At 38.6% G+C, this 18244-nt stretch overlaps 1 protein-coding gene across 1 annotated transcript; it reads left to right on the plus strand.

The window, feature by feature from the left end:
• Window positions 1-6392: 6392 nt before the first annotated feature.
• On the plus strand, window positions 6393-12850 carry LOC148350365 (zinc finger protein 703-like). The gene is made up of 2 exons (XM_088356049.1): window positions 6393-6693; window positions 10276-12850. The coding sequence occupies exons 1-2, from the start codon at window positions 6520-6522 to the stop codon at window positions 11260-11262; spliced, it is 1161 nt and encodes a 386-aa protein (XP_088212175.1). The 5' UTR covers window positions 6393-6519; the 3' UTR covers window positions 11263-12850.
• The last annotated feature ends 5394 nt before the right edge of the window (window positions 12851-18244 follow it).

Raw genomic sequence — 18244 nt, forward strand, 5'->3', positions numbered from 1 at the left:
AGGGCAAAACAGGTCGATGGCCGGGATGGAAGAGCAGGGCAGAAACGGGTCCAGAAACAGGTCGGCAACAATTAACAGGCAGGAGAAAACAGAGCAGGAGATTGTCACAGGGTGTGGTGCTTGCCTAGCAAAAGCGTAGGTTCGCAGGACGGTCCGACAGCTTCTTGGAAGCCGAGGGTTTAAAAAGAGTCCATGAACCAATCAGCGCTCAGGGCTGTTGGCGCCAACGGGGCATTCGCAGGTGCCCCGAATCAGCAATCATGACAGAAGGAGGTCGAAGAAGTAGGGAGGGGCAAGGTTATGAATGGCCATGTAGGTGTAGAGCAGAATTTTGTTTTTGATTCTAGTTTATTGGGAGTTGCTGAAGGGCGGGGGTGATGATGATGCGTGCAGCAGAGTTATGGTTTTAGTCCCCAGGACAGTGTTTTGGAACCCCGACAGAAGCTGTACGAAAAACAGTGGAGCCAGGGACCAAGAACCAGGTACTTTTTCATAACGGAAAACCAAAAAGGTGAAACGGGGCGAGTAGTGGTGTCGTGGAAAAGCGCCATTAATGATCCTGCAGATCTGGTTCAATGGCTACCATCTCAGAAGCGTGTACACCAGACAAGCGTCTGATGCTAAGTTTAGAAAAAATGTGATTGATTGCCATCGCTTGAGGGAAGAGTATGTTAATTAACAAAAAACGTTCCGTTGGCGCGTCTTCCTGCCGGGAAGTGGATTTAATGACGACGTAATTGCGCCGATGTCATAATTGATCATTGTTTTTTTGACAAAACGCGACGAGTGGAAATTGACGGGCGACAGTGGCGGGAAACCCAAGATTTTTCTCCGACTGGCCTTAACTTTTGTTTTTGTCTACTAATTGCAAGGTGGCGCCGGTGACGCCCAAGATCTCATTTAGCCTCGCCTGTCAATCAGAATGGATGGCCAGTAAAATTTGGCATGCCGGCGGTAAGACTACCAAAAGACTACAGTAATACTATAATACAAAATTACAACTATGGTTATACTCCGAATATATGGTAATACTACAAAAATACTATCATACAAATTACATCTAAGGAAATACTACAAAAAAAAACTATGGTAATACTGCAAAAATACTCTTGTCGTGCTGCAAAATACTACAGTAAAATTACGAAAATACTACAGTAATATCTCATCTCATCTCATTAGCTACACCGCTAATTCACAGTAGGGTCGCAGGGTGCTGGAGCCCATCCCAGCAATCATCGGGCAGTGGGCAGGGGACACCCTGAACTGGTTGCCAGCCAATCGCAGACTACAGTAATATGATAATACAAAACTATAACCATATAAATACTACAAAAATACTAAAGCAATACTATCTTAAAAAAAATACAACTAAGGAAATACTACAAAAACACAATGGCAATACTACAAAAACATTATGGTAATACTACAAAAATACTACGGCAATATTATCATACAAATTACAACTAAGGAAATACTACAAAAATACTATGGTAATACTACAAAAATACTATTGTAGTGCTGCAAAATACTACAGTGAAAGTACAAAAATACTACAGTAATACGATAATACAAAATTGTAACCATATAAGTACTACAAAAATAGTATCATACAAATTTCATCTAAGGAAATAATACAAAAAAACTATGGTAATACTGCGAAAATACTCTTGTCGTGCTGCAAAATACTACAGTAAAATTACGAAAATACTACAGTAATATAATAATACAAAACTATAACAATATAAATACTACAAAAATACTAAAGGAAGACTATCATAAAAAATACAACTAAGGAAATACTACAAAAACACAATGGCAATACTACAAAAACACTATGATAATACTACAAAAATACTACAGCAATATTATCATACAAATTACAACTAAGGAAATACTACAAAAATACTATGGTAATACTACAAAAATACTATTGTAGTGCTGCAAAATACTACAATGAAAGTACAAAAATACTACAGTAATACGATAATACAAAATTGTAACCATATAAGTACTACAAAAATACTACAGCAATACTGTCATACAAATTACAACTAAGGAAATACTACAGAAATACTTTGGTAATGCTACAAAATTACTATTGGAGTGCTGCAAAATACGACCGTAAAATTACGAAAATACTACAGTAACACTATGATACAAATTACAAATAAGGAAAAACAACAGAAATACTATGGTAATACTACCAAATTACTATTGTCATGCTGCAAAATACTATTGTCATGCTGCAAAATACTACAGTGAAATTACAAAAATACTACAGTAATACTATAATACCAAATTATAACCATATAAATACTACAAAAATAGTAAAAGCAATACTCTCATAAAAAATTACAACTAAGGAAATACTACAAAAACACTATGGCAATACGACAAAAATACTATAATAATACTGCAGAAATACTATTGGAATGCTACAAAAATACTACGGTAATACTACAATACAAAATTACTTCAGTAATTCTACAGAAATACTATTGTAATACTAGAAAAACACTATTGTAATACTACAAAAATACTACAGTAATACTATAATACAAAATTATAACTATATAAATAATACAAAAATACTAAAGCAAGACTATCATAAAAAAATTCAACTAAGGAAATACTACAAAAATGCTATTGTAGTGCTGCAAAATACTACAGTAAAATTACGAAAATACTGCAGTAACACGATAATGCAAAATTATAACCATATAAATGCTACAAAAATACTAAAGCAAGACTATCATAAAAAAAAACTAAGGAAATACTACGAAAATACTATAGTAGTGCTGCAAAATACTACAGTAAAATTACAAAAATACTACAGTAATACGATAATACAAAATTATAACCAATAAAATACTACAAAAATACTAAAGTAATACTATCATAAAAACTAAGGAGATACTAAAAAAACACTGGCAATACGACAAAAATTCTATGGTAATACTACAAAAAATACTATTGTACTGCTACGCAATACGAGAGTAAAACTACAAAAACTACAGTAAGATGATACTTCAAAATTCTAACTATACAAATACGACAAAAATACTATAGTAATACTGCAGTAATACTATTGGAATGCTACAAAAATACTACGGTAATACTACAATTCAAAATTTACCTTTAAGGAAATATTACAAAATTACTTCAGTAATACTACAGAAATACTATTGTAATACTAGAAAAACACTATTGTAATACTACAAAAATACTATAGTAATACTATAATACAAAATTACAACTAAGGAAATACTACAAAAATACGTTTTAATACTCCAAAAGATACAGTAATACTACAAAAATACAACAGTAATATTATAAAACATGACAGTGAAACTACAATACAAAATTACAGCTCTGGAAATACTAAAAAAATACTACAGTAAAACTATGATACAAAATTACAACTATGGAATTACTAAATAAATACTACAGCAACACTACAAAAATACTATTGTAACACTTAAAAGTACTATTGTAATTCTACAAAAAATACTACAAAAGTACTACGGTAATACTACATCACAAAATACAACTATGCAAATACTACAAAAACACGAGAGTAATTCTACCAAAAAAACTACTGTATAGTAATACAACAAAAATACGACAGCAATACTACAAAAATCTTACAGTATAACTACAAAAAATACTACAGTAAGACTGTGGTAACACTACAAAAATAAAATAGTAATCCTGCAAAAATACTAAGGTAAAACTACCCAAAAATACTACAAAAAGAAAATGGTAATACTACAAAAATGCTATTGTAGCACTACAAAAATACTTTGAGAAAGACCTAGAGTTATGCTAAAATACAATACTACCTAAAAAACTACAAAAATCACAGAATTATTGCTATTTATTTATATCGATTCCAAATGCCCCTCAGTGATTTTTTTTTCTAATTATTTTGCCGAGGCCTGCGACCCACTGAAAACGAGTCCGCGACCCGCTTTTGGGTCCAACCCACCAGTTTAAAACCAATGCAATAGAAGATAACAGAAAACGCCATATATATATATATATATATATATATATATATATATATATATAGGACGAGATAGCGGTTATCAAAAAAAAAACAAAAAGACATGAGTCTCTTAGACAACAAACAATACCGAACGATACCTCGTGATCTCTCACGATACGGTCCAATATCAGCATTTTGACCCATCCTCCATCCAGGCTAAAAATGGACCATCACGAGGCCCCGATGTTTCGTTTTCATCGTTTCGTCCCGGCTGACGACGCGTTTACGACTCGTGAAAGTGTCGTAAATTTGTCCGTTCGGGGGCGAAGACGACCCCCGTGCTCCCATTCCCTCTTGTCGAGAGGGGAACGAAATTACGAGCTGTGATAAAAACGCCTAAGCCCGGCGGCGTGATCAAAATTTCAAAAGCATTTTTATTTATTTTTTACTTTTTGTTTTGATGTGGTTCTGTACGGAGGACCCGATCCTGACAGATACCCGGAAATATATGCTATATAAGTAATTAATCACCTAAAAATATCGCATGAATGCAATTTTTTCATTTATTTATGTCATGAACCGGAACAGGAGGAGGACCCAGATGCGTAACGTTTCTCACACAAGCTTTATTTTACGGGAATGGGGCAGTCATGCGCGTTAACACAAACGCCGGTGATTCGGTGATCGCTGAGCGGAAGAAGAAAGACAGAAGTCTGGCGTGGAACAATAGGAAGACAGAGACCAATGAGATTGATACTAGTCACATGAGCCGATACCGGACGGATGGTGTTGATACTGGACAGAACGGGACTGACAGGATTGATAACACATATAGGAGACTGGAGACAGAGATCAGACAGAACGAGATAGACGGGAACGATACCAGACACTGGAGACTGATATCAAAACAGGACGAAATAGACAGGATCGATACCGGACAGAGTCCAAACACACGTCTTGCGGGTGCAGAGGTTTGTTGACGGACTGACAAAGGGTGAGTGAGAGCACTGAGCTTAAACAGGAGGGAAGCCAATCAGTCAACGAGCCGCAGATGGAGCCAAACAGGCGGGGCCAATTGGGCGACCGTGACAATTTATGCATGTTGCACGTGTAATTGGTCACAACAAAATGTTATTCGAATGAGGGGCGGGTCAAACTGCCGTCTTTTTACCTATTGGTTGACGGATGAGTGCATCGCTGGTTCGTCACTCCTCAACCAATGGGTGAAAAGCTGGAGCGGTTGGGCCGCCTCCTCATTTGAATAACACTTTGAGGTTACTAACTATACAATTAAAAAAAAAACCCACAAAATATATCACAAAATAAACGACAAAATAAATACCAAAATGAATAAACAACAAAAATAAATAAACGACAAAATAAGACAAAAAGCACCACAAAGTACTAAAATAAATGGCAAAATACACAACAAAATACATGACAAAATACATGATGAAATGAATACCAAAATAAATAAATGACAAAATACACCACAAAATTTACAACAAAATACAATAAATAATAAATAAAATGAAAAAAACACAAAATACATGATCAAATATGTGACCTAATACACAACAAAATACTCGGCAAAATAAATGACAAAGTACATATCAAAATTCACGCCAATATGTAATATATCCATCGTATTACTGTAGTCATATTTTGCAGTATTTCTGTAATATTTCTGTAGTAGTATTTTGTATTATAGTAATACAGTAGTGGGATTTTTGTAGTGTTTCTCCAGTAGTATTTTCATAGTAGGATTTTTGTAGTATATCTGTAGTATTTCTGGAGTGTTTCCATATTATACTTTTCCATAGTGTCTTTTTAGTGTTTCTGTAGTAGTATTTTTTTAGTTTTACTGTCGTAGTATCTTTGTAGTATTTCTGTTGCATTATTTCTTTCGTAGTATTTTCGTATTACAGTATTACTGTAGTAGTATTTTCTTAAAGTATATTATTTTAATTTTCAGAATGAAATACAAATGATTGAGACTACTGTTTAATCACTATATTTCATATTTAGTTTTGTAGCAATTTTGTTGTGATTCTGTAGTAGTATTTTTGTTGTATACACATGATACTAATAGGGACGAAGTTGGCACCTGAAAAATCAAACATTTTTATTAGTAGTACACTATTTACTGTGCTCTATTTTGTCATTATATTTGTACCCTCTTTGAGGGATGAAAAAGCCTGCCGGGCCACATGTGGCCCACGGGCCGTAATTTGAATACTTGGATTTAATAATGGAGCGCCATCTAGCGGTCAAATCTTACGCACCCGAAGCGTTAAAATATCGATTTTGGTATCACTCTACTAAGCTCCGTATCGACCCTCCCACGTGCTGCTTTCAAGGTCCCTCCCGACTTCTCACTCTTCAGTGTGTTTTCGCGTGTCAACGCAGCGCAGACGTGCTGAGAAATCCACGCGACTTCCAAGTGACTCGAGTTTCACGCACACTCGGGACGCTTTTAAGTGGGGCTTGCGCGAGGAACTCGGAATGGATCGTTAAATTTGTGGCATTTTATGAAATTCCTCCCGTGGGTGGCTGCAATTGAGCAGGGGAATCCGAGCGGAAGCCGGCACTTTGGCCAAACGTCTCGTCGGAGCGGCTCGCATCTCGCCGTGCGCGTGCTCGATATGCTGAGCGCGCACGTCACCTCGGAGTACCTGCAACCTCTCACGCCGACTTCCATTGAGGTACTTGATGTGACTTTGTTGGAAAATAGTCAGGGTTGGGTAGGGTTACTTTAACTGGATTACTTCTAATTACTTTTGGATTACTTCAAAACCAAATATGCTAATAAAAGACAAAAGAAACTAAATATGAATACAATTATGACTCACAACACGTGGTGATCTTTCTCTCCTGGCTTTGATCTCATTGATCTCCGGCAAAACGAACATCAAATGCGACAGAAACAAAATGAAAATAAATCTAAACAGCTTGCCAACATCATTTTTGCCGTTCCATGTATTCCGTTACTCCCCAAGCCTGCACAAAATGTAGTCATTTTATTCATAATTAGTTTATTTTGTCTTTATTAGCATATTTGGTATTGGAGTAATCCAAAAGTAATTGAAAGTAATCCAGTTAAAGTAACCCTACCCAACCCTGAAAATAGTCAAATAATATAAGAACATACAGTGCAGTGAAGAGGCATTTGCCTGCTTCCTCATTTCTGTATTGTTTATTTTTGCTTATTTATCACTCACAAAGGTTTCGGATCCTCAAACCAAATTCAAGATCGCACATAGACAACCCAGGGAAATACATAATGCAGTTTTTAAATATTGATTCCATTTATTTAGGCACAAAAAAATCCAAACCTATCTATGGCAACGATAACAGAAATTAAACATTACCCATAATTAATAATGAGTCTTTCACTACACTGTGGAGGAATTTTGGCCCATTCTTCTTTGCAAAATTGTTTTAAATCTGCCATGTTGGAGGGTTTGCGAACATGAATCACCTGTTTCAAGTCACACCACAGCATCTCAATTGGTGTACTTTTTTGCGTTTATTTCTATCAGGATAACTTTTTGTTTTTTCCATTCTCTAACATTCGTCTTCGGTACAGTGGTTGAAATTAGTGAGATAAAATGGGATGCCTATTCATATGTTATCTATATCACTAGTGGTTTAGTGTTTATGAATCAGCGCTCTTACCCTCGCAACCCGGGTTCGATTCTTGTTGCATCCAATGCTATACTAATACTAATACGATGATATATCACTGTAGAACCTCGTGTATAATGCACGACCGTACAGACGCTGCCCTACTTACAAACGAGGTTCCGGACGATCATTCATAAGTTGAATTTGTTTTTAAGTTGCTTCAGAGCTGTATTTTGTATGTTTAAGATTTATAGAAGTATGCTTAAGGCTGGTATAAATAACCTGTACTAAAAAATAAAACATTTAATATAATAACATGCTCTATAAAGATAAATATAGTTAAGTTTAACTTTTGGAAGATGCGCTTCAAGAGGTCATTCTCCGTGGTAAAAAGTGGCCGGAAAAAAAAGCGCTCCAACCATTTTCTCAACCACATCAAGCTTTCTTATTCCACTTTCATTTCAAAAGAAACGGCTCGCCTCTTCTTTACACTTTACACCAACCATATTGAATATGGATGCACAAGATATTAAACAATGAAAATGTCAACGTTCTTAGCGCACGAAAGTTACAGTGTAGAATGTTTACACACGAACCAGGAAGTAGAAGCCGGATTTCTTCTTCGGGGTGGATGCGGGGTGACCTCTTACAGCGCCACAGGCCGGTAGCGGCGGAAAGAAACACTACAGTACGGTCCTGTACTCGGAAAATCGAGCACAATACAAAATCTAACTTACAGCAATGTCCGGATATTTTTCAATATCCCGAATTTTTTTTTCGTATCTACCATTTTACATAAGTTGAATGGTTGTAAGTAGGGGAGCGTCTGTACATTACAATGGGCTACACATTTCTTTACCTCTGGGTCGAAGTAGGTTACCTTAACCACTAGGGGTGGTAGGGGGACCATTTCCTGTTGTCTGTCTTGGGTAAATACAGCCCCGCGGCACCCACCCCATTATAATTGGTAATGAGACTTTCACAACGCTATGGAGGAATTTTGGCCCACTCTTCTTGGCAATATTGTTTCGAATCTGACATATTGTGAGGTTTTCTAGCATGCTTTGCTTGTTAGAGGGTACACCACAGTATCTCAGTTTGACTTTAATCCACACTTGGACTTGACCACTCCAGAACCTTCATTTTGTTTTGTTCTTGAGCCATCAAGAGGTTATCTTGCTAGTGTGTTTTTGGACCATTGTCCTGCTTCATAATCCAAGAGAACTTGAGTGTGAGGGGACGAACTGAGACACTCTCCTTCAGACGTTCTCCTTCAGGATGTTCTGGTAAACACTTGAGCAGAGACAGTTGTCCTTGTCCAGAGGCAGCAAAGCAGCCCCAGACCATCAAACTGCCACCATCATACTTTACTGTTAGCATCATATTCTGCCATTTTATGCCAGATGTAAAGGGCTGCACACCGTCCAAAAAGTTCAATGTTTCTCCAAAAAGACTTGAGGATAATCAAGATGTTTTTTGGGAAATTTGAAAAGACTCTTTTGTATTATTTTGTGGCAGCAATGTTTTTTTAGCAAGTCTCTTTCCTATACTAGGGTCATGAACACGGACCTTAACTGGGGCTGCTTTGCTGCCTCAGGACCAGGACAACTTGCTGTGGTTGACAGAATAATAAATTGTCATGTTGACCAGAAGATCCTGTATAAAGAATACAAACTGCCGTTTTCCCACACAAATGAGCAGTTAATACTCATGTTGTCCACTGGAGGGCGCACCGATAAGTATTTAAACAGAATTTAACACTGAAATTTCACTTTTTGTCTAGAAATTTTAGTTTACTCTTTCCTGACACACAATCTTCTTTTTCAGAATTTGAAAGTGTTACCAGTTTTATATGCATTTTCAATAGAACTTATTTTGATACTATGTTATTACCAGGTTGTAATGATCAAACGAAGGGTTAAACTAGGCTAAGTCGACCACTAAACAAAACACGCCAGTTAGAAATCAAATTTTCTGGAAAATCACAAGGACTGACCACTGGTGAGCTAATATCAGAACCAGTCTGTGGGCTACTCCAGTGTTCTTAGAGGAGCTACCCGGTGGTAACGAGTACCATTTTGGTGACCCCTGGTCTACCAGCTGCCAGATAGGACTATTTTGCTCATTTTAAGTAGGAATTTTCTCAATTTACTAGTATCTCAAAATGAATAATACTTGAAATCAGTAACATTTTCTGCCAATGAGGTAAAAACGGATTTTATGAGATTAAAAGTTTTTCAAAAGACATTTCATTATGAATTCTGAATTGGTTTGTATCGCTAGAACGGTCGCTAAATAGCTGGCTAGCTTGCTAGCAAGCTCACTAGATACAAGTTTTTACAATGCAATCAAAGAATGTCAAATAAACTAACAATTCTTATTGGTTGAATTTATCCAGACGTTTTTATTACAAATACAAATTTATTTGTATCGCTAGATCACTACATTGCTCTCGAGATACATGGCTAGCTCGCTAGATAGATTAATAGCTTGCTAAAAAGATAGCTGGCTAGCGCGCTAGATAGATAACTGGCTATCTGGCTAGATAGGTAGCTCGCTAAACTGCTCGCTAGATAGTTGGCTAGCTTGCTTGATAAAAGAAGCTACAGTGCACATCAAGAGTGGCAACTAAAATAACAATTCTTATTGGTTGATTTCAGCTGGACACAAAGAAAAGCCCGCTGGCTTTGCTAGCCTTGACATGTTCGCAAATCGGAAAAGCGGACCCTCCGACCTCCCCTGAGGAGAGTGCCTCCTCTCCTTCCGGTCTTGGAGAACAGCGACCCCCTTCGGCGGACAAGTGCAACTACACACCTTTCCATAAAAGGGGCGACGAACGAGTAAGCTGGAGCAGTTTGTTGAATAAAACGGGAACTCGGGTTCTTGCTGCTGCCAAATCGCCATCATGTTCGACACGACCTTCTCAGCAGGAGTTTGGGAGCCCGAAACCAAAAGACACAAGTGGGCCTGATTTGGAGGGTCTGCGCCTCACCAGCTGCAGAAAAATGGAAGCCACCTCCGGGCGGCTGACGTCTGTTCCCCACTATAAGACCACCAATCCTGTTATGCCTTTGCCGCAGTCCAACGTGGCTTACCACAGCTCCACGGCGGGGTCTGGTTACCAACCGCGATTGGGTCCCAAACACCCCAATCCTCTCTCGGGGGTCTTGCCACCTTTCTATATGTGCCGGGATCCCTACTGCCTCAGTTACGCAAACACCACCCACCCTTACATCCGAGACCCCCATCAATTGATGTACTCCCCCCATCCACCACACCCCGTCTACCCGCACGTCCTCGCCAGGGAGACCCTACCCCAAATGTACCTCTGGGAGTCAACCAGGGATCCCTGTGACAACACCACTAAGTTCCTGGCTCACAATACTGTGGAAGCCAACCCAAAGGCGCCATCCTCGAGGACTGCCCATTGTCATGGACCTCAAATGGTCGGTCCTGGGGGCTACCTGCGAGTGTCGCACAATATGGGGCTAGCTCGCCAACACCCCTACAGTAATAAAGTCCATTTTCCGTCCGGACAGACAGCAATGTCCTTGCGTTCTCTGCCCACCACAGCTCAATATTACCCGCACTATGCTTTCTACAATCAAAGACCTCTATCGGCGTTAGAGACTCAGGGCTACCGCTAAACCATTATGGGGCGGTCTGATAGCTTCTGCAGGGTTTGGCTTCATGGCTTCATGGGCAAAGCCGAGGTAATATTGACTGTCGGGGGTTCAGTCTAGTATATATAAAAGACACAATTTTAACTCCAGTTGACAGTCAAAGTTTCACAGCAACAGACGCCGTTTTGAAAGTATATCGCTAAATACTCCTGTATACGGAGCAATGTTCCCTGTAATTTTCCACGGGTCTGAGCGTTCACACAAAATCGGTGAGCAACGCTTGAAACAACAGTGAGCAACGGCAATCCCAAGTGTGGCAACTAAATCATTATCAAACATGTCCAAAACTTGACATCAAGTTACATTTTGCTGAGTTTCCGGCAATGCAAAAACATTTTTCACTTTTGAATGAATTGACTCATGTATTATTGCAAAGGTTGTACGGCCTACAAACGTCATTTGTTTTTCCAACAATTCTTTCACAAGATTTTCATTTTTTTTTCCTGGTATCTTTTGACGCATAATACTAACATTTCGGGGGGCTTATTTAGTCGGTTGCAGGATACAGAACTGTATTTAATCACATTTTTTGGGGGGAAGTACAATGTTGGCAACAAGATTGACTTGGTATAATTGAAAATTATTTGAATGCAACACAAACATTTTCTTTTTTTTCCCTGTTTTTTTTTATTTGTATTTTTATTCCTTTAAAAAAAACTCATTGTGTTTTTTTTTTCCTAGCTGTTACTTTTTTTCTTTTTGTTCTCTATTTACTTTTTTTTCCTTTGTTTCTTTCATCTCTTTTTTTCTGGCTTTTTTCTGAATTTTCCCTTCTTTTTCTCTTCCTTTTGTTTCTTTTTTTCTCAGCTTTTCACTACTTTTTCAGTTTGGTATTTTTTCCTTTTTTATTCTATTTCCTTTAAGTCATTTCGTGCCCAATTTTACGTAATACTTGGTCGTGTAGGAATTAAAGAAGCAAAAATAACCTGAAGAGCCGTTTGGGACCCGAAAGAGCCGGTTCTCTTTAGTGAGCCGAGCCGAAGAAGCCGGTTCTTTTTAGTGAGCCAAACCGAAGAAGCCGGTTCTCGAAAAACTCTACCGACTTTACTTTTCAACTTCGTTCGACATTGACTTCAAAATACCGCGTTTAGAAAACAGCGTCAGGGGAACCAGTGTATTTTTACCTTCATGCACTGTAACTTTGACTTAATTCGCTTCTTAATTAGCAATTCCGAGCCCTGATTTTTGTGCGCTGGCTAGATTTTCTTGTGCGCTGAGAATGTGCAGGCAGTGCGCGAGTGCGCACGCGCGCAGCTTAGAGGGAACATTGATACGGAGGCTTACTAAGCATTCTATGTTCTTTGTTTGGACAGTTTTTAATGAAAAGCCACACAAGAAGCTCTAGCGAAGCACCTAGAGTAATTTGAGTGGGTTAGCGGTAGGAATGGGCGGAGCTATACACAGTACAGGACGCACGCGCTTCTTCTTCTCGCCCAGCGCCGTCTGCACTGAAGGTAAATACATTGGTATCCTCGTTTGCAGTATTTTGTGACATTTTTACATAATAATTTGCTCCAACCTTGTTTGGATACATTTTTATGACAAAATGACAGTTAAATGAATTTTAAGTGGTTAATTCATATTGAAATGGGACAAAGTTGAAGACCCCTGTTTTAACTGGTATTTGATTTTAAACCAGCTCTGATAAACTCCAACTAAAGGCTCTTTTCAGTTGCTCCGGGTGTATCGCTCGTTTTTTGTTGTTGTTGTTGTTGCTCACGGTGGTTGACACCATCTTTCCGGATAAAATTGATCCGTGCTCACTTGAGAAAATTTCATGTTGTTTTTCTAATTTTTGCTTCTGGCTTTACATTAGTGTGTGATTACCTAATGCACACATTTCAACTCTGTGCTAAAGTGCAATGACCACTTGTGGTAAATAATTACACACTGTCACTTTAACAAAGAAATAATAAGATATCAGGTATGCATTAAGTTTTCTCCATCTAGTGGAGTAAAACTCAGTACTGCCCTCAATATTGTGGCAAGATGTGGTACTACACACACAAGGTGGAACTATCATCGGGCAGTGTGTAATATTTGACTACTAAATGTCGCGGTACTGTGTATTACAACCAAAATTGAATGGTAAAAAGCACAGAGGAGAATACAAACTACATAGACTCAACATAATCGAAGAGCACGATTATTTTCTCTTCTTTATTTTGGCCCAGCGTTTCACAGTTTTGGTTTTTGAGGGTACCCGTAGCAGTAAGATGACCGACCATCATGTCAGCTACCTTTCCCTGAGTGTTTAATTGAGTCCATTTTTTGTCGCTTCTTAAATCAAAAGCATGATGGAATTTTCTTAGAGCTGCATGTGTATGTTTAGCGCCCTCCAGTGGTTCCCTGGTATGGAAGTCCAATGCCATAATTCAATTCATAAAGACACCCTTGAAACAAACGTTTAATTAATAAAACGACCTTTTGAAATAAAAAGGAAAGGAGATATGTTATGAAACACATTTTTTAATTGAATTTGAAATAGTTTTTAAATTTTAGAACAACATACCTTTCATAATAATGTAACCTGATTGCCATTGTTCTATTAAAAACAAATAAAGTATGTTTATATTTCAAAACGTCCTTTTCAATTTACATTTGATCCTAATACTATACTGATACACATTTCACAGTGCCCTGTACAAGTGTAACCCGCATCTGTCCTGTTGGGGGCGATGACGCTTCATAGGTCAATGCCATACAAACCAATACCAGCTACCATTAATCACGAGGGGGATCGGCATCATTTTTAAGCAGACTTGTTGAGAAACATGGCAATAATTTCATGCATTTATTTACACGCAATTCACCCAAAATTCAAGCACTTTTCAAACCTTGAAAATAATATTAAAATTCAAGCATTTTCAAGGATTTCAAGCACCTGTACAAACCCTGTGTTCAATAAAGAGTGATAAAAAAATCTCTTGCTCATTTAAACTTTCTTGTTTTCTATTTTAAAATATTTTTTGTTGTAATGTATCCCTTTTAACGCTCATACTGTTCGGGTCTCAGATTTCCCCGGGTAACACACAACAATATTGCGTTAAAGTGTGTGTGTGTGTTGGAATGAGGCCGTGTGAACCACTCTTCTTAAATCCATTCAATGATATAATTGTATTTAAAATAATTAATAAAGAAAATTCTCCATAGACAAGTTAACAAACAAATTAACCATGAATAAAAACAATTTAAATAAACAGAATCATCAAAATTTGTTAGTCGGCTCCGGTAATCTAATCATCTGATAGAACAAAAGTTTTTTGAGTTTTTCCCTGCTCTCATGTAGGTTTTAGATCAGGGGATGGTGTAATAATACTCTGTAGTTTGCAATAGTCTATGGTCTGTGCAACCCTTTGAGACTCCTTGTGATTAAGGGCGTCACAAATAAACTTGACTTTACATACCGGTATTCAATCAAATAATCAAAAGTGCACATTCATCCACAATTACTCTTTCAACTTCAAAGTAGCACATATTGACAAAGGACGCACTCTGTATCAAAGAGGTAAAACTGAACTGGCAACGTCATAAACTCTCTTTATCCAATAAACCTATCAAGGTCTTTTAAACCTCTCAAACTAAAAAAAGCACTCATTCTTCACATTTAAATCTTGCTACACGCATTCCAATACTTATAGTGTAAATTGTTAGTGTTGAAGAATTTTATACATTTGACTATAAAGGATTTTATACGATTGACTACAAATTACATTTAATGCAATAAAGATTTTCACTGGGTAGGCTTCAGGTCAGGCCGTTCCAAATGCAGAATATTTTCTGTTGATAACAGGATTCTGACGAAGGCGCAAGACATTGTTTTGAGAAACGCTCTCCGTTGTTTTGAGGAACCAGAGACATCGGGACGCTCGTCTTTGCGATTGTGAAGCTCACTTTGGGCTTCATTGGCGCGCCCGTGGGAGGAGCCGGGACACCATCTTGCGGAAAGACGTGGGCTGAGAGGAGAAGGCTAGAGGACTTCAGAGAAGGCTTGCCAGAGACTCCGACGACACAAATTCGGCCATATTCGATGGAGTTCACTTAGTTCAATTGTTAATGAAATTAAAGCTGCCCCCGTGTGAAAATATCGGCTTTATTGTTCATCTTTTCCATTAAGAAACAAGCGCGCATAAATTGTTGGGTGAATGTAGGTTGTGTTTGGTTAATGGAGTCAGATAACTAATTCGAACAATTTGTTAAACGGTACATTTTAATAATTAATTCCCAACAGTATTAAAACAACACACCAACTTGTAAAATAAAGAGATTATGTGTTAGAATGAGGCTGTGTGGATCTGCTTGAATCCATCCACTGATATGAATCAGGCGGCAGTGACTCACGCCAAAAAGCGCACTGGTCAACAGATACAGCACAAAGGTTCCTACCCTCATGACAACACACTGCAGCAACACTGTAAATTCTCTTTGGTTTTCCACCACAGAGATGAATAGATAAAACAATAGAATTTCTGTTCAATACTTTTCAAATTAAAATAAACTTCTCCCACTCACTTATCAGGGTATCACAATACCCGTTCGTTCTTCTTGATAACAGAAAGTGTTTTGTGCTCTGTGGTCTCTCTCTGGATTTTTTCACGTCATCCATCACTCGGCACACAAAGAGGCCTTTGAATGTTTGTGTGAAGTCGAGGAGGGATGCAGTGGCCTACATAAGAAGCGTGCTGTGATGTTTTGCAACCACCGTGAAGCTTTCGTCGGGACGCCACCCCAAAAAAACGTACAAAATAACACACACGGGACTCGTTTTACTCTGGAATCATACAACCTAACGCACAAAGAAACCCTGGCACAAAAACCCACAGTTGGGTAGTAACAAGTTTACTCTGTTTTAGTCGTTCTTGGGACATTTTGTCCTTCTAGGAGTATTTTTAAATCACTATACTTTTTAATTTTTACTATAGTAGATTTGTGTTGAAGAAACTCTACTCTTAGTTCGCTATATTAGGCTACATTGAAGCAATTACCTGAGTTCCCTCCACATATGTAAGCATCTTCTGTCTGTCTCTGCTAAGCCACATTTATTTTGTCAGAGACTTCCATTTCTTTTATTAAGATTTGATTAGTGATCCAAACAACGACCAGGTGGCACTTGTGAGCAGGCTTCTCATCTCATTAGCTACACCGCTTATCCTCAGTAGGGTCGTGGAGGTGCTGGAGCCCATCCCAGCAATCATCGGGCAGTGGGCAAGGGACACCCTGAATTGGTTGCCAGCCAATCGCAGGGCACACGGGGACAGACAACTCACTCGCTCATTCACACCTAGGGACAATTTGGACCAGCCAATTCACCTGAAATGCATGTCTTTGGAATGTGGGAGGAAACCCACGAAAGCACGGGGAGAGCATACAAACTCCGCACAGAAAGTCTGGAGCTGGATTTGAACCCACGCAGGAGGATCCCTAGAAATGAACTGTGCCGCACATGCGCTAACCACTGAGCCGCCGTGCTGCCCGTGAGCAGGCTCATGAACCTTTTTTTTTACTGTGGTCAAGTCAAGTCATGTTTATATGTGACGCCCTTAATGACAAGGAGTCTCGAAGGGCTGCACAGACCACAGATTATTACAAACCACAGACTATTATGACACCATCCCCTGATCTAAAACCTACATGAGGGCAAGGAACAACTCAAAAAGCCCAGCATGAGGAAAATGAGGAAACCCTAAGAAGAGACCGCACATGAGGTAATCCCCCTTCCAGGATGACCAGGCTGCAGCGGATGTTGTAATAACAAATAATACACAGATATTGTCAAAAGGAAAAATGCTAAAATAATCAATAGGTTGCTCTTCTGTCAAATAAGTAGGTATTGCATGATTTGTTTATGTGTTCGTTTATATGGCATACAACGGTATTTATTTATTTATACATTCATACATAGGGCATGGGAGCACGGCGGCGCAGTGGTTAGCTCGTGTGCGGCACAGTTCTAAGGTCTTGGGAACCTCCTGTGTGGGTTCAAATCCAGCTACCAGACTTACTGTGCAGAGTTTGTATGTTCTTCCCGTGCTTGCGTGGGTTTCCTCCGGGCATTTCGGTTTCCTCCCACATTCCAAAGACAGGTGGATTGGCCAGTCCAAATTGTCCCTAGGTGTGAATGAGCGAGCGAGTTGTCTGTCCCTGTGTGCCCTGCGATTGGCTGGCAACCAGTTCAGGGTGTCCCCTGCCCACTGCCCGATGATTGCTGGGATGGGCTCCAGAACCCCGCGACCCTACTGAGGATAAGCGGTGCAGCTAATGAAATGAGATGAGATATATATCCTTAACAGAGGATTGGATAGGATTAAATCTATTGAAAAACGCTAGCTGAAATATAAAAAAACAAAAACAAAATGTGAACAATGCGTCTTCAGAAATACTCCTCTGCCTTGAAACGGTTCAGTCCATTTGAATCCTAGCACCTCTCTTCTCTCCTATCCTGCTCCCCTTTCGCTCGGCTACTGTCACTTGCATCATAGCGGCAGAGTCTGTGGAAGGCTCTGGTGTGTTACTGCGGGGGTAGGTTATTATGGAAGCCCAAGAGTGCCATAACTTAATTAAAAGAAGGAACATTCAATTCATAAAAACGGCGCAAAACGATTAGACAATTGATGAAAATTTGCCTTTTAAAATGAAAGGCCTTTAGGAATTTATTATAACTTTAATGTTATCGTAATTGAATTTCCTACGTTATATCACTTTAAGAGAAACTTTAATAGGCACTTTGGGTACTCATCACCTCCATACTCTCTACCGAAATTCACTTAGCTTCAAACTTTTGTTCCGTCTTGGAAACCTTACTACAAAGTTCGTTTGACGGGTCTAAAGATCCGTTAGTTGTTCTCACCTTATTTAAAATCATTTGGTTACGGAACTTTAAATATTTGATTAAGGCTTATTTTGTGACGCCATTGTATGAACATCAATGATGGTGCTGCACCCTAGT

This window comes from Urocampus carinirostris, chromosome 16 (genome assembly GCF_059441175.1).
Source record: "Urocampus carinirostris isolate Australia breed hairy pipefish chromosome 16, RoL_Ucar_1.0, whole genome shotgun sequence".
Lineage (NCBI taxonomy): Eukaryota > Metazoa > Chordata > Actinopteri > Syngnathiformes > Syngnathidae > Urocampus > Urocampus carinirostris.

Excerpts from the sequence above, each read along its gene's own strand:
- LOC148350365 (XM_088356049.1), top strand. The coding sequence starts at position 6,520 with ATGAAATTCCTCCCGTGGGTGGCTGCAATTGAGCAGGGGAATCCGAGC. Across the intron at positions 6,694-10,275 it reads TCACGCCGACTTCCATTGAG|CTGGACACAAAGAAAAGCCC; the intron begins GTACTTGATGTG and ends GGTTGATTTCAG.